The sequence below is a fragment of the Eretmochelys imbricata genome, chromosome 10, assembly GCF_965152235.1.
Source record: "Eretmochelys imbricata isolate rEreImb1 chromosome 10, rEreImb1.hap1, whole genome shotgun sequence".
Taxonomy (NCBI): Eukaryota; Metazoa; Chordata; order Testudines; family Cheloniidae; genus Eretmochelys; species Eretmochelys imbricata.
The window spans coordinates 35,146,890-35,169,956 of NC_135581.1; the positions used below are offsets into that span (position 1 = coordinate 35,146,890).

The 23,067-nt window shown below is 46.9% G+C and overlaps 1 protein-coding gene across 2 annotated transcripts in view; it reads left to right on the forward strand.

Annotated features, from left to right (window-relative positions):
• Positions 1-22,421, forward strand: part of XPO6 (exportin 6) — a 113,118-nt gene extending 90,697 nt beyond the window's left edge. For both annotated transcript variants that reach the window (XM_077827485.1, XM_077827486.1), the window contains exons 18-24: positions 5,375-5,530; positions 7,114-7,228; positions 9,157-9,328; positions 9,807-9,968; positions 13,830-13,928; positions 17,082-17,312; positions 21,706-22,421. In XM_077827485.1, the coding sequence (XP_077683611.1) occupies positions 5,375-5,530; positions 7,114-7,228; positions 9,157-9,328; positions 9,807-9,968; positions 13,830-13,928; positions 17,082-17,312; positions 21,706-21,807 (1,037 nt within the window). In that variant the 3' untranslated portion in view covers positions 21,808-22,421. The remainder of the gene's footprint in view (positions 1-5,374; positions 5,531-7,113; positions 7,229-9,156; positions 9,329-9,806; positions 9,969-13,829; positions 13,929-17,081; positions 17,313-21,705) is intronic.
• Positions 22,422-23,067: the final 646 nt, after the last annotated feature.

Genomic DNA, 23,067 nt, shown 5'->3' on the forward strand with positions numbered 1-23,067 from the left:
TAGAGATGCACAGCTGTTTTCTCCCCTTCCCCCCCCCATAAAGCTGACAGAGATATGCACAGCTGTTCTCCTTCCCCTCTCCCCCTGGGGTATTAATACATACTCTGGGTTAATTAATAAGTAAAAAGTGATTTTATTAAGAACAGAAAGTAGGATTTCAGTGGTTCCAAGTAGTAACAGACAGAGCAAAGTGAATTACCAAGCAAAATAAAATAGAATACGCAAGTCTATGTCTAAGAAAACTGAATACAGATAAAAACCTCACCCAGGAAGCTTCCTTTTACAGACTATTCTCCTTCTAGTCTGGGTCCAGCAATCACTCAGACCCCCTGTAGTTACTGTCCCTTCTTCCAGTTTCTTTCAGGTATCCTTGGGGGTGGAGAGGCTCTATTTAGCCAGCTGAAGACAAAACGGAGGGGTCTTCCACGGGCTTAAATAGACTTTCCCTTGTGGGTAGAGACCCCCCTCCTCTCTCCTATGCTAAGTCCAGCTCCAAGATGGAGTTTTGGAGTTACATGGGCAAGTCACATGTCCATGCATGACACAGTTTTTACAGGCAGCAGCCATTGCTTACATGCTACCTTGAACGTCCTTAGGTAGACTTTTTATGTGGATTGGAGCCTTCCAAGATCCATTGTGCGTTAAGTGCTTCTTGATTGGGCACTTAACTTGCAAATTCCTTTCTAAAGAAGTTGACCAAATGCCTTACTAAGTTTGATTTTAAATAACCAAGAATACAGCCAATATTCATAACTTCGAATATGATAATGACACATGCATACGAATAGGATGAATAGATTCAGTAGGTCATAACCTTTACAGCGATGTTACATGGCGTATGTAGCATAAAACACATTCCAGTTATGTCATATATACATTCATAAACATACTTCCATAAAGCCTTACGGGGGGCACCGTCACAGTCGTTTTTAACCTTCTAGGCAAGAAAGATTACATTATAAAATACTCTAGCTCGCTAATGCAATAGTTTGGGGGTCTACCATTAGGCTGTCATTCTGGAAATCTGGGTTGGAGGTAATGTTCCCAAAGATTTCAGCTGTGAGAAAATAGTAAGGATTTTGTCAAGACTCAGATATAGAGAACCCTTGTTGGGGTCGGGGGGTTGAAATTTCATGTTCTCTGCTAGCTAAAAGGGTTCCTATGCATGTTGTGGGGCTTTAGTTTTGAGGATCATTCTATTAAATACTATTTGGGATCCTACATTATCACTTACAGCTACAGTGTGGACACAAGGTGTTCTTCGTCGAGTGATTGCTCATTTGTATTCCACAATAGGTGTGCGTACTTGCCACGTGCACCAGTGCTGGAAGTTTTTCCCCTAGCAGTGCCCATGGGGGGAGTGCCCCAGCGACCCCTGGAGTGGCACCTCCATGGCGTGGTATAAGGGGAGCGGCACGCTCCCCCTACCCTCAGTTCCTTCTTGCCGCCAGTGAAGGTGCGTCGGAACTGCTCTGCTCAAGCTTAATGCTGTAGCTCATCCCCAGAACTGCTTGCTCGTTCAGTCTTAATACCTGTAGTTAGTTAGTTGTTTAGTTAATTCAGTTAGAGCGCTCGGTCTGGGGCATGTCCCGGGTTTTAAGTCGTGCGACACTTGTAGACGATCTGTGCCAAGGAATGACCTGCACGCGGACTGTCTCCGCAGTTTGGGAGAAGCCCATATCCGCGATCACTGCAAAATTTGCAAGTCGTTTAAGCCTCGGACCAAGAGAGAAAGGGACATTAGGCTCCGGGCTATTCTGATGGAGTCGGCGCTGACCCCAACTTCAGTGCACTGCTCCGAGTCGGCACCGGGCACCGCGGTGTCGGTGTGCGGCGACCCGCCGGCGCTATTGACCAGTTGGCACCGCTCCCCATCTACGGGGAATGCCCAGAAGGCTAGAAAGACACCGCTTTCGCAGCAGCACCGAAGTAAACCCAGAACAGAGGCTAGACCCATGTCCAGCAGTCCTCTATCCCCACCGGCCTCTAGGCCTCCAACTCAAGTTGAGCGGAGTAGCCCGGCCTATTCAGAGCAGGCCTCCCCAGATGTCTAGATGCCCTCCACACCGGAGGCCCTGCAGGTGGCCCAGGACGTTATGTCCATGCCGGTACCAGGAGCACCGCCAGTGTCGGCTCCACACTCCAGAGGCAAGCCACCGCTGGGATCTCCGCAGTCGCCCCCGTCTCAGTCGAGAGAATGTTCCCAACTCCGTTCACCGTCTAGTGACCATTCAGGGCAAAGTCCAAGTGCATTGCCCTTGACTCCCACTACACTGTCTGGTTGGGTTCCATCTGACCGAGATTCTTGGCACCGCTCCACCTCAAGGAGCGAATACCGATGGGACCAAGGCAGACGTCACCAAAGGACAGGTTTGAGACCCTGAAGGGGCTCATCGACACAGTCACAGTCCTGGTGACAACAGCCAGAGCGTGCCTCTAGCTCTTGGGTTACATGTTGGCGTGCATGTACGTGGTCTGGCACGCCAGACTCAGGATGAGGCCCCTCCAGTTCTGGTTGGTCTCAGAGTTCTCCCAGGCCAGGGACAGGATGGACAAAGTCCTCACCATACCCGACTCGGTGATTGCCTCCCTACGGTGGTGGTCTGCCCCAAGCAACATTCTCCAAGGGGTCCCGTCGCTGGAACTGGTGTCCGATACATCGGACCTGGGTTGGAGGGCCCACATGGGGAACATTCAGACCCAAAGTCTGTGGTCGGCTCAGGATCTGACCCTACACATAAATGTCAAGGAGCTCAGGGCGGTACGGCTGGCGTGCATGGCCTTCCGCTCGCACCTGGAGGGCAGGGTGGCCAGAGTCCTCACAGACAACACGGCCTTGATGTTCTATATCAACAGGCAAGGCAGGGCCCAATCCTCTGCCGCGAAGCCCACAGGCTGTGGGATTTCTGTATAGCCCACATCTGCCTAAAGGCTTTCCATCTACCGGGCGCCCGGAATGCGCTGGTGGATTGCTTGAGCAGAGATGTCTCCTCTCAGCACGAGTGGTCTCTCCACCCAGAGGTGGCTCACAGGCTTTTCCAAGTGTGGGGTACTCTCCCGGTGGACCTGTTCGCAACTCAGCAGAACAGGCGCTGTCCCCGGTTCTGCTCCAGTGGGGACTGGGACGGGGCACTATCTCTGATGCCTTTCTCCTGTGCTGGTCAGGCCAGTTTCTTTGTGCCTTTCCCCCGTTCCCACTGATCAGCAAGGTCCTGGAAAAAAATAAAGATGGACAAGGCCCGGGTCCTTCTGATTGTCCCGGCATGGCCCAGGCAACATTGGTACAGGACCCTCACGGAGCTGGCCGTTACTCCACCATGGTCATTGCCATTTCGCCCAGACCTGCTCTCCCAGGACCAGGGCCGCCTCCTCCATTCCAACCTAGCAGCTCTCCATCTCACGGTGTGGCTGCTCAATGGTTAGGTACGGAGGAAAGGACATGCTCAGAAGGGGTTCAATCCACGCCCCTCCACGCACTGTGCCTGCTTGGCAAAGTGGTCCCAGTTGTCCAGATGGGCAAATGAGCGGGGCATTTCCCCGGTGGCTGCCCCGATCCAGCTTATCCTGGACTACCTTCTCCACCTTAGAGCCCAGGGCCTGGTGCCCTTATCAGTCAAGGTGCACCTGGCAGCCATATCGGCCTTCCATCCGCCAGTGCAGGGTCGTACGGTATTCTCCCATGCTACTGTGACTGGCCGCTTCCTCAAGGGGTTGAACCGTCTCTTCCCTGTATGCTCTGCCCCGGTCCCACCTCTCATGGAAGGTGGCCTTCCTGGTCGCAATCACGTTGGCCAGGTGGGTCTCGGAGCTCAGAGTCCTGACCTCCGAGCCCCCATACACGGTTTTCCATAAGGACAAGGTCCAGCTCCGCCTGCACCCTGCATTCCTCCCGAAGGTGGTCTCCGCCTATCACATGGGTCAGGACATATTTCTACTGGTCCTCTGCCCCAAGCCTCTAATGTCCAGTGAGGAGCGCCGTTTCAACACGCTCAATGTGTAGTGGGCTCTGGCTTTCCACCTCGAGTGGACCAAGCTGTTCAGAAAGTCCTCACAACTGTTCATCACCTCAGCTGAGCGCATGAGGGGTCGGTCGATCTCCACTCAGCAGCTCTCCAACCGGATCACTTCGTGCATCCGTACCTGTTATGATCTGGCAGGTATCCCCCGCCACCAGTTGTGAAGGTGCACTCGACTCAAGTGCAAACCTTGTCTGCTGTCTTCTTGGCCCACATCCCCATCCAAGGCTGCCACGTGGTCTTCGGTTCACATGTTCACCTCGCACTGTGCGATCATCTCCCAAACCAGAGATGAGGCTGGGTTTGGCAGGGCTGTACTCCGTCCTGAGAATTTGTGAACTCCTACCCACCTCCAACAGATATAGCTTGGAATCACCTATTGTGGAATACACATGAGCGATCACTCAAAGAAGAAAAGACAGTTACCTTTTCTGTAACTGGTGTTATTCGAGATGTGTTGCTCACGTCTATTCCACATCCCGCCCTCCTTCCCCTCTGTCGGAGGTGTCTGGCAAGAAGGAATTGAGGGTGGGGGGAGCGCGCAGCTCCCCTTATACTGTGTCATGGAGGGGCCACTCCAGGGATTGCTGAGGCGCTCCCCCTTACGGGTACTGCTAGGGGAAAAACTTCTGGCACTGGTGCACGTGGCGAGCACTCACACCTATTGTGGAATAGACATGAGCAACACATCTCGAAGAACACCAGTTACGGAAAAGGTAACTGTCTTTTCAAAGCTGGCACATTCTGGAGAGCAGTGGTCTGCTTTATATACGGTACAAGTGTGTGGGGGCTGGGCTGTCTCAATCCTAAAAGGACAGTTGCTACTAATCAGAAACCTGCTGTGCAGCTTGAATTGGTCCAGTGTTTTCTCTCCTCCATTGGTATTTACACAGTGCTGGCTTGCAATGTCTTCACTGCTGTTGCCATTGTCATGAGTACTAAATTGATCCAGTGTATCCCATTGTTCCAGCATGCTTGTTCTTTGTTTTCTTCTTGTTTGGTGTTACTTTAACTAGCTGTATGTTTAAATGAGACCACTAATCTGCCTTCTCTGTGATCCCATAGTCTGCCTCTTAGTAGAAGCAGTAACCATTTGGACAAGCAAGGTACTTGAACACATGGCTAGCACTAAGCATATGAGTTGTTGTCTTCAGTGAGCCTGTTTGCTTAAAATTAGGCACACTCTCTGAAGCTCTTTTTGCATTGGGAACTTGAGCTGGTGTATAGTCATTTTGTCTGTGGAAAGGCTTCTAGGTTTTGACTATTGTAGATGTGGGTGTGTGATTTCTGCCACCTGGTTAGTTTTCTTAGTATCCCTGGAAAATCTCTCATAAGTCTTTCTTCATCTTGATTTGCAGCCAAAGTGATCATCCACCAGACACTTAGTGTCTTAGAAGACATTGTGGAGAGTATCTCTGGAGAGTCTACCAAGTCTCGGCAGATCTGTTATCAGTCACTGCAGGAATCCGTGCAGGTCTCACTAGCCCTCTTCCCAGCTTTCATTCATCAGTCAGGTATAACAATAGGACAAGCTTTAATGCTGTGAGTAGCTCTTATGAGCAACTGATAAATGCCCAAGGCCCATTCTGATAAAATTAGCCTTGGCACATACATGATATGCATAGATTTGTTTGCCCAAGTGGAATGTGAATCAGTACCATGGGCAGCTGTTTAATTAGGAACTTTCAGGTTAAGCTGCATCTTGGATCAGGAAAGGGTCAGAGGACATTTGATAGGGAAATGGTCTTAAATTGCTTAAACAACTGGTATTCCAGCTAACGAGGACATAGTCATGAAAGCTTGTAACATACTGAATCCTCAAAATTCCTTATACCTGCTCCTCGGGAATGGTCCCTTGCACCACACACTATGGAACAAACCCGACTAAGGGTTTAAAAACAAAAAATGTTTTTTTGCATGTAATGTTATCTGGCATTTACCATTTCTTCAGAATCGTGAAGAGGTATGGAGGTGTAGCCCCGTTCAGACCAAGGCAGACAGTTCTTGAGACTGCTTGTGAAGCAAAGAATCCTGGGTCAGAGCCAGGCCCCAAAGGTCCTTGCTAACCAGTCTTATCCTGAGCAAGACCCCAGTTAATCTTGAGAAGCAGGCTTTGTATCACACTCTGGCAGCTGGAAGCTAAGGCCCCTGGAATACCCAGCACCTCACCTTAAAAGAGGCACCAGGGCAGCCAAGTGAGACCCTCATGTGTCATATCTAGTACCCCAAAGAGAGCTGGCAGCTTCTGCAGTGGAGCAGGAATACAAAACTGTTTCCCTTGGCTGTGTAGAGAAGTAAAGAGTTGGGGGATAGGGGGAAGAGTAAGAGACAGGATAGAGGACAACTTTAAATGCAAACAAAATCCAGTAGGGTGAGCTGGGGTCCCAACTCCCTGATTAACCATTCTGGTGAATAGCTAGCAGACAAGGGAACAGTGAAATTACCTTTGTGAACAGTCTCATGCAGTTGCAATATTTATCCATGGTTGGACGTCCACAGTGAAAGAATTGAATAGATACAGCTTTAACATGGTTACCCAATCAAGTGTGTGAGACAGGGCTAGCACAAGACTTTGACTCTGCAGGGATGATCAGTTAAGCACACAACCATGTGCTGGGAATTACCTCTGAATTCAGCCAAGTGTCTTTAATAATTACAAAAATCAAACCAGTCAGTTTCCTTTTTCTCCTCCTCCCTTCCCCCGCCTCTTAAAGGTGCGTAGCTTTTGAATTTCATGTTACTTCCTGTTGATCCTGTATAAGCAGTGAACTGACAGAGCGTGGCCCAAGAGTAACCTCAGTACCTTCCATGTTGGCTCAGACTAATTAAGTGGGTTCTCTACTGTTAGCACTGTATCATGCTGGCTGGATGTATAAAAGGCCACTCCAGTTTGCCTCTTCCACCAGGTGTCAGGTTATAAACCTTTGGCACCAGCCCTTAGTCTCACTTACAATGGCAGCCCTGCTGGTAATCCCAGCATGAATAAGTAAAGGGGAATCCAGCACAGGAGGAGCAGATGATCAACAAAACAAACATTTGCAGTGCTTTACAGCTGTCTCGCTAATACCTTCCCTTGCCTTTTTTCTTTCTATTATAGATGTGACAGATGAGATGCTGAGCTTCTTCCTCACCCTCTTCCAAGGACTGAGGGTACAGATGGGAGTACCTTTCACTGAGCAGATCATACAGACCTTCCTAAACATGTTCACCAGGTATCTGTCACCCCAGTTGCCTAACTGATGACAAGTTATTTCTGGACCCTGTGTGAGGAAGCTCTTTACCTTGAGAACTTCTGCTGTATGAGCAGCTTGCTGATTGGCCACTTCTCTAAAGTGTCCATTAATATTTTCACCCCCTCAAAGAGTCTGGATTTTTTTCCCTGTCCCAGGACGGAATCCATTGGGGGAAGGAGGCAAAAATGCTTCTGAAAAACTCCAGATGACTTGGAGGGAGGAGGCAGGTTACAACACTGGGGGTTGGTCCTGGGGCTGGTTTTGTTCAACATCTTCATTAATGATGTGGATGATGGGATGGGTTGCATGCTCAGCAAGTTTGCTGATGACACTAAGCTGGGGGGAGAGGTAGATATGCTGGAGGGTAGGGATAGGGTCCGGAGTGACCTAGACAAATTGGGAGGACTGGGCCAAAAGAAATCTGATAAGGTTCAACAAGAACAAGTGCAGAGTCCTGCACTTAGGACGGAAGAATCACATGCACTGCTACAGGTTGGGGACTGACTGGCTAAGCGGCAGTTCTGCAGAAAAGGACCTGGGGATTACAGTGGACAAGAAGCTGGATATGAGTCAACAGTATGCCCTTGTTGTCAAGAAGGTTAACGGCATATTGGGCTGCATTAATAGGAGCATTGCCAGAAGATCGACGGAAGTGATTATTCCCCTATATTCGGCACTGGTGAGGCCATATCTGGAGTATTGCATCCAGTTTTGGGCCCCCCACTACAGAAAGGATGTGGACTAATTGGAGAGAGTCCAGCAGAGGGCAATGAAAATGATTAGGGAGCTGGGGTACATGACTTATGAGGAATGGCTGAGGGAACTGGGGTTATTTAGTCTGCCAAAGAGAAGAGTGAAGGGGGATTTGATAGCAGCCTTCAACTACCTGAAGGGCGGTTCCAAAGAGGATGGAGCTGGGCTGTTCTCCATGGTGGCAGATGACAGAACAAGGAGTTATGGTCTCAAGTTGCAGTGTGGGAGGTCTAGGTTGGATATTAGGATAAACTAGGAGGGTGGTGAAGCACTGGAATGGGTTACCTAAGGAGGTGGTGGAATCTCCATCCATAAAGGTTTATAAGGCTTGGCTTGACAAAGCCCTGGCTGGGATGATTTAGTTAGGGTTGGTCCTGCTTTGAGCAGAGAGTTGGACTAGAGGTCTCTTCCAACCCTAATCTTCTGCGATGCTATGACACAAGAAGCTATCCCCTGCCAGTGAACACAAATCACATTCCCAAGCTCCTCTCATAAATAGGTGGGAATAGATCTTGTATGAACAAAAGGGGGTGTTTTGCTTCTCAGAATCTGAAACAACATTCAGGAATTGATCTCTGCCTCCAGCATAGGCCTAGACTGGGAGCTTCTACGTCTGTGAAGGAAAGAACCTCTCCAGGCTGCTGCACCTTGCATGTGACCATGAATTCGCATCGGTGCCTTGATCAAGAAAGGATAGCCTTTCCAGCTGCAGGATATGTGCTGCTGCCGTTTATAGTGGCCTAGCTGGATGGGGGAATTGACTGCCCACCAGTCATTAACCTGGGGCCTGCACACGAATGCTGTGAGACATGTTAAGGAAATGGCAAAGCTATTGTAATACCTTATGGTTTCATCTAAGACAAAAGCAATATTGCAGAACTGACTTCATGACCTTGTTCTTTGTTGCTCTTTAAGGTCTGGATCAGGAGAATATTGAGTGTGCCCTAATCATCCTAAATCTATGGAAGCCGGGGTGGTTTTGTGTCACTTCGTCAGAGCCAGCTCCCTTCTGAGATTGGCTGCAATCAGTCTATAGCAACACCTCAAACTAAATTAATGGTGTTTGTCTGCTGCCGTTGCCTTCAAATGTTTTAATTTGACTAAACATCTCCCTCAGACTTCTGACAGTGTCAATGACTTTCTTTGTGTCCTAGAGAGCAGTTAGCAGAGAGCATCCTCCACGAGGGCAGCACTGGCTGTCGTGTGGTTGAGAAGTTTCTGAAGATTCTGCAAGTGGTAGTACAAGAACCAGGCCAAGTGTTCAAGCCTTTCTTACCCAGTATCATCTCGCTGTGCATGGAACAGGTCTACCCCATCATTGCAGAGGTAGGACAACTCCCATACAGCAGGTGGAGTTAGTGTCCAGTTAAAATCCTGAGCTGGGGAAGCAATTTTGTTTTTCTTCATGCTGTTGCAATCTGAGCCACTAGATGGGGTGAGCTGGGACAGAATTACTGTTAAATCTGGAGCCTGATGGGGGTTGAGGTCATTGCATGGTAGCTGTGAAGAAGATAAATTTTCAGATATGTTCAAGGCAAGGCTTCAGGACTCACTACATGTACAGTGGGTTTTTTGCATAGCCCAGATGAGCATTGGGTCTCATGCTTACCCTAGAGGAAAATAAGCTTTAAGTTCTTGGTCATCAGCTCAGCCATGCCCTTGCTATAATGTAGCACCTCTGGTCTGAAATACGGTTCTGGATGACCACCTGCATATTATGGGGAAGAGCTGTTCGTAGTGGGATCCACTGAAGTAGCTGCTTTCCACCAAAGCAGTCTGTTCTAAGATTCTGTTTCTCCCCCAGCGCTCATCTCCTGATGTGAAAGCAGAGTTATTTGAGCTGCTTTTCCGGGTCCTCCATCACAATTGGCGGTATTTCTTCAAGTCTAGCGTTCTGGCAAGTGTCCAGAGAGGGATAGCAGAAGAACAGATGGAGAACGAAGCACAGTTCAGTGCCATTATGCAGGTAACTCAACAACTCTCACAACTTGAGAACTTAGGATTTCCTGATAGAAGTTTTGTGTTGTAGTGACCAGACAATTAGAAACTCTCAGGGTTGACTTAAACTAGATTTAATGTGTTGAGTTCTTGTTGCACAGCTATGGAAATGTTAGCTCACACGTGGGATGTATGGTTGTGTAGACAAGATGCAGAATATCTTACCCTTTAGAACATAAAGGGATAATAGGCATCTCAAAGGGTCACTTTCTCGATGTGGATTTGTGCACTACAATGATGCAGCACACCCCACATCCAGAACTAAAGCATCATTGTTCCCTTTACCGCCACACGTCTCTTGAAGTGCAATAGGGCAATCTGGTAGTGATGAAAGCTTGTATGGTACTAAGGTGTCTCTTCTGGGTTTACATTGACTTGTTACTATAAGATGTTCCACTGTATCTGGGTCCACCACATCTAGGAAAGAACAGTTACTGGATATTCTGTAGCAGTGGTGAGCAACTTGGGGCCCGTGGGCTGCATGCGGCCCATCAGGGTAATCTGATTGCGGAACGCAAGACCTTTTGTTTAAGTTGACCGTCCACAGGCACAGTCTCCCGCAGCTCCCAGTGGCCGTGGTTTGCTGCTCCTGGAAAATGGAAGCGGCCAGCTGCAGGGATGTGCTGGCTGCCGCTTCCTGCAGCTTCCATTAGCCGGGAACGGCGAACTGCGGCCACTGGGAGCTGTGGGGGGCCATCCATGCAGACAGTCAGCGTCCGCAAAATGGCTCATGGCCCGCAATCAGATTACCCTGATGGGCCGCTTGCGGCCGGCGGGTTGACCACCACTGTTCTATAGGCTCTGGTCCTGTGAATAGAGAAGGGAAATGAAATATAATAGCCCACAGGTAAAGCCTATAGGATTCTTTCCAGCCTGGGCAGCCAGAGTCCTAAAAAGCATAAAACTTCCTTGTTTCAGGTTTTACTCTGGCATTTATCAAAACTGCTCGAGCCTGTGGGTACTTACTACTTTAAGAGCAGGATTAGCTCTCCAAAGGGTTTAACGCAGCTTGCAGCAAAATTCAAAGCATCATCCCAATCAATCACCCAGTTGGGCTGCCTGATGCAATGCTCTGTACCTTCAGCCTACTTCAGAGTAAACAGAGCCTTGCGCCATGCCCTGGGAGCTCTCAATATCTGGCAGGTCCGCACAGGGCAGAGAGTTCCAGAGGGCAGGGCCATCCACTGGGAGGTCAGATCAGAGGCCTGGCCACACAACTGCCTGCGAATGAGCACTCACAGGAGCGGTCCTCTCTGTAGTATTACAGGTGGAGACATTTCTCTCTCATTCAGAGAGTTAAACCCTGTATTGAACTTTCTCTGCGTCCTTCCCCTTTCTGGTATCTTACGTATGCGGATAATTAGTACATGGCAAGCAGGGGTTTAAATCTTCAGTGCAGTAGCCTGCAGCATGCTAACTGGCCATGTGGACTCTGCTGCGGCACATGGACCGTTCCATAGTACGCTGTGCCCTGCTGCTGTTGACCAGGTCCACACGGCCAGCCAGTGCACAACAGGCTGTAGATTTACAGCCCAGCTTGTCAAGCACTAACTCTCCAAACAGAGAAGCCCTTAGTTTCCACTGAGATCTACTAGGGCTCATGGCACATCTCCGCGTTACTACCCAGGCTATGCAGGGCTGTCTGAGCATTTTTGTTCTTGCCCCTTCTCTGACAGTGTAACTGAACTGAACCTTTCAGCTGCACCTTTCTAAAGTGCCTTTACTCAGTAATTGAATATTAGCTGCCTTTTGGCCAGCGATTCCGGGCGACTTGGTTTTACTAGTTGGCTCCTGTTAGTTAATGTTCTGCAAATGTTCTCTATGGTAAGAACAGCCTGTGTTATCCAGCGGAGTGCCAGCCGTATCAGGTCAGAGTCCAGGACTGCGGCTGGATTTTGAAAAATGCTGGGTCATTTTTGACCATTAACACTGAGTTGCATGGCTATCAAGGGTAATCTAGTTTCCTGTTACGTGATGGAAGCTGTGGTACCCTAGGGAGGCATCAGGTAGAACTTTTCTACATCCCATTCCTTGTACAATATTAAAGTAGCTTAGTATGTGAGACTGTCATGCTCCTGAAGCCTCAAGTCTTGGCCTCTATCTGCAACAAGATACTAGTCCAGTCCAATCCAGCAAATTTTGTTCCTAGACCCCTTGTGGCTTGTCTTTCAGCTACCTGCAGTTCCAGTTCCTTTTCTTTTATTGCTCACAGTAGGAATGTGTTATATCTGCCTATTGTCCTGGCCTCTGGGCTTATCCAGATGTTTAAAACAAAACCTGAACATGTGTACTCTCCCTCTTCCCTCCCCACCCCCACAAAGAGCTGACCAGATGAAAACACCTCATAATCGAGACCAGTGGTTCTCAAACTGTGTGTCAGGACCACAAAGTCGGTCGCTACTCCATTTTAATGGGGTTGCCAGGGCTGGTTTAGACTTGCTGGGGCACAGGGCCAGAGCCAAACTCTGAAGGCTTCAGCCCTGGGCGGCGGAGCTCAGGTTACAGGCCCCCTGTCTGGGGCTGAAGCCCTTGGACTTCAACTTTGGCCTCCCTGCCCAAGGCACTGGGATTTGGGCTTTGACCTCCCTACCCAGGGTAGCGGGGCTTGGGCTTTGGCTCAGACTGCAGTTCCCCCTCTGGGGTTCATGATGTAATTTTTATTGTCAGAAGGGGGTTGCAGTGCAATGAAGTTGGAGAACCCTTGGACTAGATCAAATCCTCCCATACAGCCAACAAACTTGGGTTCTAGCTGACTACCAAAGGGAGACAATTTCATCACCAGCCATTCCTCCAGTGAGAGAACACTGGCTTGAGCTCTCAAGAGTCTCAATCAAAAGACTGTTCAGAGTGTCTCAGATGTGCTTAGACTTCAGTTCAAGTTCGGTCATTTTTTCTGGTCTGGTATCTGCATGGTTTGTTAAGCAATCACCTCTGCTCTGAGGGTTGACTGGAGTTAGGAGTGTCATGAGAGGCTCTTGTAACTCCTAGGGGGTTTGTCCCTGGGACATGGGCTCTTCGCTACTCTGAATGGGTTTTGCACTTGATAGGGCTCTGCCTGTATCCTTGGTGTCTGGATTATTAGATACAGGAGTGTCTCCCTGAGCTCCTTGAGAATATTTCCTGATGAAAGCTGAGAATCTGTCCTGTTTGGCAGGAACATTACTTGGAGGGTGAGGGAGGGAAATGGTTCCCTTTCTGGACTGCCAAAGCTGAAAGCTCGGCTTCCCACATTGCCATACACTAGGTTGGCTGTGTGTGTGAGGTCAGGTTCACAATGAAGGCAAACAGCTGGGGCCGGAGGGGTTGACCAAGACAACTGTAAATGGATGTGGCTCAGCTTAACAGCTGGAAGGGTGTGAGTGAGGTCCTAAAAAGGAGGCAGGTCTTTCAAACAGCCTTCAGATTCTGCATTGGGGAGAAGTGGTGGTTGAGCTTTTAGGGGCTGAAGCGCTAACTCTGCCGTCTGGGCTGACTTTTCCAGGTGTCTGTTTCAAAGGAGACCAGTCACTTGCCCTCTCAGCCTGGGCACTAGGTAGCAGTTCCCTGCAGGAGAGCGCGAGCAGGATTAGGCAGTATGTCTAGTATGGGAATGGGAGTTGAACCTGAAAAGCTCAGACAACACAAGCCTCTGGGCTGACAGAGGGCCCTGCCAAGTGGTATGTACTCTGATGCTAGGAGATCCAGTCGGGCACCAAATACTCCAATATATAGATCTACCTTTGGCCAGCACTTGATGTCATATACTCCAGTTCTGTCTGGCAAACCTGAATGCTGGGCTTTAGGCATATTGTTACTCATTCCATCTCCTAAGATCTGTCTTTTTCCATAGGCATTTGGCCAGTCCTTCCTGCAGCCTGACATACACCTATTTAAACAGAATCTCTTCTACCTGGAGACACTGAATACGAAGCAGAAGCTATACCACAAGGTGAGTGCCAGTTGGTCAACTCCTATGTGTGCTGTGTGCAGCAGCTAGAGGGCACTGTGTTGGGACCTGCTATATACCAAGTCCTGAGCCACTGCTCGGCTGAGCAGTGTGACAGTATTATGGTCTGGTATCTTGTGAACCTGGATTGCTAGAAGTTACTGCTTGATGGTACTGGAAAGCTGCAACTCCAAGCTCTAGGTGGTATACAGCACCCCCAGGAGAGGTTTTGGAGTAAAGGCTGTGGGCAGGGGGTGCAGCAGACCTTGACTCCTCATCTTCCTCCAGAGGTAGTTCTGCGAGGGGCACAGCACAGATTAAATCAACATTCCCCTCAGTCTGTTGCACTGGTGTCTGGTACAGAAGTGATCCCACCTCTGCACTGGTCACAGCAAAAACCTCGTGGGCTCTTCATTGACAGTAGGGAGGAGGATGGAAGGAGTCACCCCAAAATGGGAGGGGAGGAAAGGATTCACTGGGACAAATCTTCCCCCTCCCTTGAGCAGAAGGAGCACAGAATAGGTGAGCCCCCACCATCACTTAGTCGCTCCATGTTATGGAGAGAGGAGAAGAGACCAAGTCCAGGATAGGAGCTGCCTTGTGGAGGCAGAGGAAGGAAATTTGCCATCTATCCCAACAGCCAGGAAGGACTGGACTGGAATGAATGGAAGGACCAAAAGCTATTGTACTTAGGGGTTTGAGCATGGCAAAGGATGACTTTGGGTGCTGGGGTTTGGACTAGGTCTGTCAAGCAACTAAACAAATTAATCCGATTAATTGCGATTAACCGTGTAATTAAACAATAATGGAATACCGTTTATTTAAAAAATTGTGGATGTCTTCTACATTTTGAAATATATTGATTTCAATTACAACACAGAATTGAAAGTGTACAGTGCTCACTTTATATTTATTTATTATAAGTATTTGCACTGTTAAAAGAAATAGTATTTTTCAATTCACTTACTAATACAAGTACTGTAGTGCAATTTCACTATCATGAAAGTTGAACTTTTATATATAGAATTATGTACAAAAAAATCTGCATTCAAAAATAAAAGTGTAAAACTTCAGCGCCTGCAAGTCCACTCAGTGCTGCTACTTGTTCAGCCAATTGCTCAGACAAATAAGTTTGTTTACATTTGCAGGAGATAATGCTGCCTGCTTGTTGTTTACCATGTCACCTGAAAGTGAGAACAGTCGTTTGCATGGCACTGTTTTAGCCAGCATCACAAGATATTTAAATGCTAGATGTGCTAAAGAGTCATATGTCCCTTCATGCTTCAGCCACCTTTCCAGGAAACATGCGTCCATGCTGATGACGGATTCTACTCGATAACAATCCAAAGCAGTGCAGACCAACGCATGTTCACTTTCATTATCTGAGTCCGATACCACCGGCAGAAGGTTGATTTTCTTTTTTGGTGGTTTGGGTTCTGTAGTTTTTGCATCAGAGTGTTGCTCTTTAAAGACTTCTGAAAGCATGCTCCACACCTCATCCCTCTCAGATTTTGGAAGGCATTTCAGATTCTTAAACCTTGGGTCAAGTGCTCTAGATATCTTTAGAAATCTCACTTTGGCACCTTCTTTGCATTTTGTCAAATCTTCAGTGAAAGTGTTCTTAAAATGAACAACATGTGCTGGGTCATCATTCGAGACTGCTATAACATGAAATATATGGCAGAATGCGGGTAAAATAGCAAGGGACATACAGTTCTCCCCCAAGGAGTTCAGACACAAATTTAATTACAGTATTTTTTTAACAAGCGTCATCAGCGTGGAATGCTGGAATGGTGGCCGAAGCATGAAGGGGCATATGAATGTTTAGCATATCTGGCACATAAATACCTTGCAATGCCAGCTACAAAAGTGCCATGTGAACGTCTGTTCTCACTGTCAGGCGATGTAAATAAGAAGCAGACAGCATTATATCCTGTAAATGTAAACAAACTTGTTTGTCTTAGTGATTGGCTGACCAAGAAGTAGGACTGAGTGCACTTGTAGGCTCTGAAGTTTTTTACATTGTTTTGTTTGAGTGCAGTTATGTAACAAACATATCTACATTTGTAAGTTGCACTTTCACTACAAAGATTGCACTACAGTACTTGTATGAGGTGAATTGAAAAATACTATCTTATCTTTTTTGCAGTGCAAATATTTGTAATGAAATGAAAGTGCATATTTTTAATTACAACACAGAATGCAATATATATGGAAATGTAGAAAAACATCCAAAATATTTAATACATTTAAATTGGAATTCTATTGTTTAAGTGCGGTTAAAACTGCTATTAATCGCAATTCATTTTTTTGAGTTAATCACGTGAGTTAACTGTGATTGACAGCCCTAGTATGGACTCATCAGTGGAGGAAGGCTAATGATCTCTGTGTGAAGCATTTGACCCTCACCTTGGCAGGCTGCAAGGTATTTGACCTTTAAAATCAAGTCATTGTGATTTGTTGTGTTGAGTTCCCCCCACTTCAGTTCTGGCATATTGGTCATTGTCTTGAAGGACTGGAGGTAGAATCTGGGGCTTAGCCCTCCTGGCTACTAGATGAAAGCAGAGACCCCAGGTTAGGACCAGCTACCACAGAGGAACTCTGTCCTTGACCTGTGTCAATAGCGATGCCACAGCAGGCTGTTGTGGCTGGTGCAGTAACTAATCTTCAAGACTTGTTGGAACCTCTGGCATTGGGTGGGCGTCTGACGGGCTGGAGTGAGAAAGGGACTTATTGATCTCCTGCTCAAGGAGTGGATGTTTAAACTGCCTTCGTTCTTCTGAGTCCATAACCACTGAGCTGAATGGGACCCAATTCACCCCTGCCTTACACCAGGGATTAATTTGGCTCACCTGTTCCAGTCCCTGCAGATTCAGCACTGCTACACTGGGGTGTGTTCTGCACGGTCAAAAGGAGCTAGCAGCTTTTGTTCCTAAGTGAAAGCTGAAATCCTAGAGAAACCATTGAGGCCTCCAGCAAGGTGGTGGTCAGATGCAGCTGTGCTTACTGCCTTGATCTGGCCTTCGCCGTTAAGAACTGCTTCTCCCCTTAGTGGGCACACTGACATGGCACTATGTACTGGCTCAGTCTGACCCTGCCCAGGGGGCTTGGCAGCTTGGGAGGGATATGACTGAGTGTGCTTCTCTCGCCCTGCAGAAGATCTTCCGGACAACTATGCTGTTTCAGTTTGTGAATGTGCTGCTTCAGGTGCTGGTCCACAAATCACATGACCTGTTGCAGGAAGAAATTGGCATTGCCATCTACAACATGGCCTCAGTGGACTTTGATAGCTTCTACTCGGCCTTTCTCACAGAGTTCTTAGCCAGTTGTGACGGCGTGGACTCCAATCAGAAAAATGTACTGGGAAGGAATTTCAAAATGGACAGGGTAAGGGGAGCAACACTGCAGAGGGGTTACCTCTGAGCCAGGTACTAGCATGCATCACAGCAGAGTTATATCATGACACATTCACTACCAGCTGGAGACCTGACCCCTGCGAATTCCCCACCAAACAAAAGGGATTTCTCAGAATCGTCACTAAAGACGTGTGGCATTCCTATTGTCCTCTGTGCCTGCAACTGGAATTTCCTAGGGCTGCTAGCAAATCCAGCTGCTGTCTTGTCTCTGATTGTCTACCCAGCTGTGAATGAATTGACATATTGGGGGAATAAACTTCACCTGTGGCACTTACTCACAGGGCCAGGACTTACTTACACTTGTTCTGGAACAAGGTCACCTTGCCCAACCAAGAGCTACCCTAGCAATTTACCTGCAGCTCAAGAGCTGTAGCAAAGATGTATAAAATAGTGTAGCTGCAATCTCATCCATCTCCTGCAGGCCATTTGGATAGAGCTGGAGTAAGTGGGGGGCTCTAATCTCCCCAATGTGCACATCCTTATGAATAGGGCTGTCAAACAATTAAAAAAATGAATCTCGATTAATCACACGATTAAACAATAATGGAATACCATTTATTTAAATATTTGTGGGTGTTTTCTACATTTTCAAAGATATTGTTTTCAAGTACAACACAGAATACAAAGTGTACAGTGCTCGCTTTATATTTTTGATTACAAGTATTTGCACAAAAAACAGAATAAATAGTATTTTTCAATTCACCTAATACAAGTACTGTAGTGCAATCTCTTTATCATGAAAGTTGAACTTACAAATGTAGAATTATGTACAAAAAAAAACTACATTCAAAAATAAAACAATCTAAAATTTTAGTCTGCAAGTCCACTCAGTCCTACTTCTTGTTCAGCTAATTTCTCAGACAAACAAGTTTGTTTACAGCAGGAGATAATGCTATCCACTTCTTGTTTACAATGTCATCTGAAAGTGAAGAACAGGCGTTTTCATGGCACTGTTGTAGCCGGCGTTGCAAGATACTTACGTGCTAGATGTGTTAAAGATTCATATGTCCCTTCGTGCTTCGACCACCATTCCAGAGGACATGTGTCCATGCTGATGATGGATTCTGCTCGATAACAATACAAAGCAGTGCAGACTGATGCATGTACATTTTCATTATCTGAGTCAGATATCACTGACAGAAGGTAGATTTTCTTTTTTGGTGGTTCGGGTTCTGTAGTTTCCGCATCTTTTGCTCTTTTAAGACTTCTAAAAGCCTCCTCCACACTTCATCCTTTCAGATTCTTAAACTTTGGGTCCAGTGCTGTAGCTATCTTTAGAAATCTCACACTGGTACCTTCTTTGCATTTTGTCAGATCTGCAGTGAATGTGTTCTTAAAATGAACATCATGTGCTAAGTCATTGTCAGAGACTGCTGTAACAGGAAATATATGGCAGAATGCAGGTAAAACAGAGCCGGGGACATACAGTTCTCCCCCAAAGAGTTGAGTCACAAATTTAATAAACGCTTTTTTAACGAGCGTCATCAGCATGGAAGCATGTCCTCTGAGGTGGTGGCTGAAGCATGAAGGGGCATACGAATCTTTAGCGCATCTGGCACGTAAATACCTTGCAATGCCAGCTACAAAAGTGCCATTAAAATGCCTGTTCTCACTTTCTGGTGACATAAATAAGAAGAGGGCAGTTATCTCCTGTAAATGTAAACAAACTTGTTTGTCTTAGCGATTGGCTGAACAAGAAGTAGGACTGAGTGCACTTGCAGGCTCTAAAGTTTTACATGGTTTGTTTTATTTTTGAATGTTTTTTTGTACATAATTCTACATTTGTAAGTTCAACTTTCATGATAATGAGATTGCACTACAGTACTTGTATTAGGTGAATTGAAAAATAGTATTGGCCAAACCAGACAGTCTCTACACACAAGAATAAATGGACACAAATCAGACGTCAAGAATTATAACATTCAAAAACCAGTCGGAGAACACTTCAACCTCCCTGGACACTCAATTACAGACCTAAGAGTCGCAATTATTCAACAAAATAGCTTCAGAAACAGACTCCAATGAGAAACTGCAGAACTGGAATTAATTTGCAAACTGGACACCATTAAATTAGGCTTGAGTAAAGACTGGGAGTGGATGAGTCATTACACAAACTAAAAATTATTTCCCCATGCTAATTTTCCCCCTGCTGTTACTCACACCTTCTTGTCAACGGTTTAAAATGGGTCATACTGATTATCACTACAGAAGTTTTTTTTTCTCCTGCTGATAATGTCCCACCTTAATCGATTAGTCTCGGTTGAGTTGGTATGGCAACCCCCATTTTTTTCATGTTCTCTGTATATATTGTGGCAGAGTTCTGACCGTGTCCCTGTGGGTCCCGCGCTTCCAGGCAGTTTATGCTAGCCTCAGAGGGTCACTGCGACCTTCCACGTAGGCTCTTCTTTCTCTAGGGCCAGGGTACAGTCTACTGAGCCCTTTTCATCATCAGCCAGCAAAGAGGTTGGTGAGAGAACTCCCACAGTCTCTGTTGTCCCTACGGGCTTATTCAAAAACAGTTTAGCCTCCTGTCCTGACAGAGGCCTGTCTTCCCCTCCCAGGAGGTGTTTCTGTAGTGGCGGGTTGGGGGGAACCCGGGCTCGCCCTCTACTCCGGGTTCCGGCCCAGGGACCCTAATGGCAGCAGCTGTTGGTAGCCAACCTTTTCACTTCCAGAGTTGCTACGTTTCCCTGGGCCACTTCTCCACAGCTCCCCCACTTCTCTCTCTCAATGCCTTCTTCACCTTTACCTTAGGGCTCCCTTTCCAGTGGCTTGAGGGTGTCTTCATTGCCGAGCCCTTCAGCTGCACTTGCTGTCCTCTGCCTGACTGGAGTAAGCCCTTTTATAGTATCAGAGGGACCTTAATTAGAGTCTGGTGTTCACATTAGCTTAACAGCCTCACCTGACTCTTTGCAGGCTAATTGGAGTCATGTGCCCACCCTAGCCTGGAACAACCCCTGCTCTGGTCAGTCAGGGAACAGAAAACTGCTTATCCAGTATATCTGCCTTCTGCTACTCTGCTGTACCCAACTTGCCTGGGTCTATCACGTAATATATATATATATATATATATATATATATATATATATATATATATCTGCCTACTGTATTTTCCACTGCATGCATCGGATGAAGTGGGCTTTAGCCCACAAAAGCTTATGCTCAAATAAATTTGTTAGTCTCTAAGGTGCCACAAGTACTCCTCGTTCTTTTTGCTGATACAGACTAACATGGCTACCACTCTGAAAACTGTTTCTTTTGTTTATCATATTTATAATAAAAATATACACTGATTTCAGTTACAACACAGGATACAATATACATGAAAATGTAGAAAAACATCCAAAATATTTAATAAATTTCAATTGGTAATCTATGGTTTACCAGTGCAATTAATCGCGATTAATTTTTTAAATCGTAATCAGTTTTTTTGAGTTAATTGCATGAGTTAACTGCAATTGACAGCCCTACTTATGAAATATACCTGGCAATGATTACAGACCAACTTCCAAGCTCCTGGGAGCGCACATGGCCTTTGGGTGCTCCTGATCTAGAAGGGGATTTGTATGGAGGGAGGCAGGAAACCTGGAAGAAATAAGAATGGCCCTCCTGGGTCAGATCAAAGGTTCATGTAGCCCAGTATCCTGTCTACTGACAGTGGCCAGTACCAGGTGCCCCAGAAGGAATGAACAGAACAGGTTAACATCAAGTGATCCATCCCCTGTCACTCATTCCCAACTTCTGGCTAACAGAGGCTAGGAACACCATCCCTGCCCATCCTGGCTAATAGCCTTGATTTCCTTGTTAGCTTCTAATATAGCCAAATGCAGTTGGAAAATAGGAGTTTTTGCTTCCATGTGTCCTGTCACACTAGGAAACTTGGGAATTGCCCTGTGTGGCTCCACTGCAAAGAAGCACCCAGGTTGCTGTTCTAGCAGATGGCTCCTCCCCTGGCCAGATGATACCAGCTCATGTTCTGGGTGCCTAGGCACACTAAGAAATCAGTCCTGTAAATAAAACCCAGAATTTTCAAGCTTCTCTTGCAGGAAACCCCATTCTCAATAACTAGCCATTAGATTGAAGCACTATTCCAGGCAGAGAAGTGGCTTCTCTTAATATGAGATTTCAATAAGAGCATATTTACATCAAGGATTTGCCCTGGGATCAAACTGTGGGGGGAACTGCCATAAGGTATTCTTCTGGCATCTACGGGAGAACTGGATTACAGGTGAAATAAATAGGGGCTTTTGTCTTTGCTCATTGATTTACTAGGACAATGCCAAATACAGCTCTCTGTGGTAAAATAGGTACTTGCAGGCCCTACTCCATTGTCACTGTAACTGTGTTGCTTGATCTTTCTCCAGGACCTGCCATCTTTTACCCAGAACGTGCACAGACTGGTGAATGACCTGCGCTACTACAGGCTCTGCAATGACAGCTTGCCACCTGGAACTGTGAAGCTATAGTTTCTGCACTGGACTCGTATTGATCACTGTAAAGAATGGATTTGTACTTCTTTTGTCACCACTTCCTCTCCTCCCTGCTCTCGTCAGTACTCGAGGATGATGCAGTGTCTTGTGCATGGGCACATGTTCTTGGATTCACGCACCACCATGCTTCCTTACCCAACCCAGAAGCCTCCCCACTGAGTCAGCAGCACTGCCCGCAAGAATGCGTCTTAACACCAACCGTAGGGCATTCCCATCATATGAAAAGTCATCTTGCTGGGTTCTTGTTTTACTAATGTAGCACTTTGTTGCGTCCAGAGATTTCAGTGAGTCGTCTTGACAAATCTTGTGTGTGTCAATCATGAGGCAGAAACGCCAAAGACTACTTCAGACATTCGCACCTTCGCATCATTCCACCTTCCCGCCCCTGCCCTGCTCTTGGAGGAGAATTGTGATGTCGGGACTGGTTCGGCACTTGTGTCACTCCCTTTCGTTTTAAACTGCCTTGAAGTCTCCCTGCTATTTTCAGGGATTTAGAAACTTGAGGGTTTTTTAATGTTTCCTCATCATTCCATTGTGATACTAAAACAACATGCTTAATGGAAATAAAGTGCTTACTTTGTTGTTTTAAATAGCTTCTTAGCTCCATCAAGTTGCTTTGCTAGTTGGAAAAGCATTTCTTACCATGGGAAGTACGAGGGGGAGAGGCACTGGGTTCTTGCCCTCCTGCCCATCCCAAAATGGGAAGACATCTTCAAAGGTGCATGATGCTGCAGCATGGGATACCTAGATTCAAGGTTAATAGACCAAGGGGTTTTTATCTTGGAGGTTGAGCGGCGGGTAAAAAGTTCAACAGTCTCCATTCTGACTGGGCCAAAGTTTATGATGGCCCCAGTAGCACATTTGTGCCATCGTTAGGCAACTGGGACATGGTCTTTGCTTTTATGGTCTCTAATTTCTGTGACGGTCCTGTCTGAAGTATTACTTCATCATCTGATCCCCACTAGGGTGGTGAGGCCGTCCAGAGCCAGGGTTGAATGATTTGCATACCCTTGATGTTCGTGGATTCACGTGCCACCACTGAGGAAGCAGTGCTGCTTGTTGGAAGAGAGCAGTTGTTTTGGTGCATCCTGAAATCTCAAGCTAATTTCCTTTAGGTGGTGCATACCTGAAGGAGTTTCCACCTAGAAAGATGTGCAGGTCGATCTTGCACTGTAGCGTTGGCAAAAGAGACTCTTAACAAGGAGCCTTGCAGTAGCATTGCCAGTGTGCACAGTG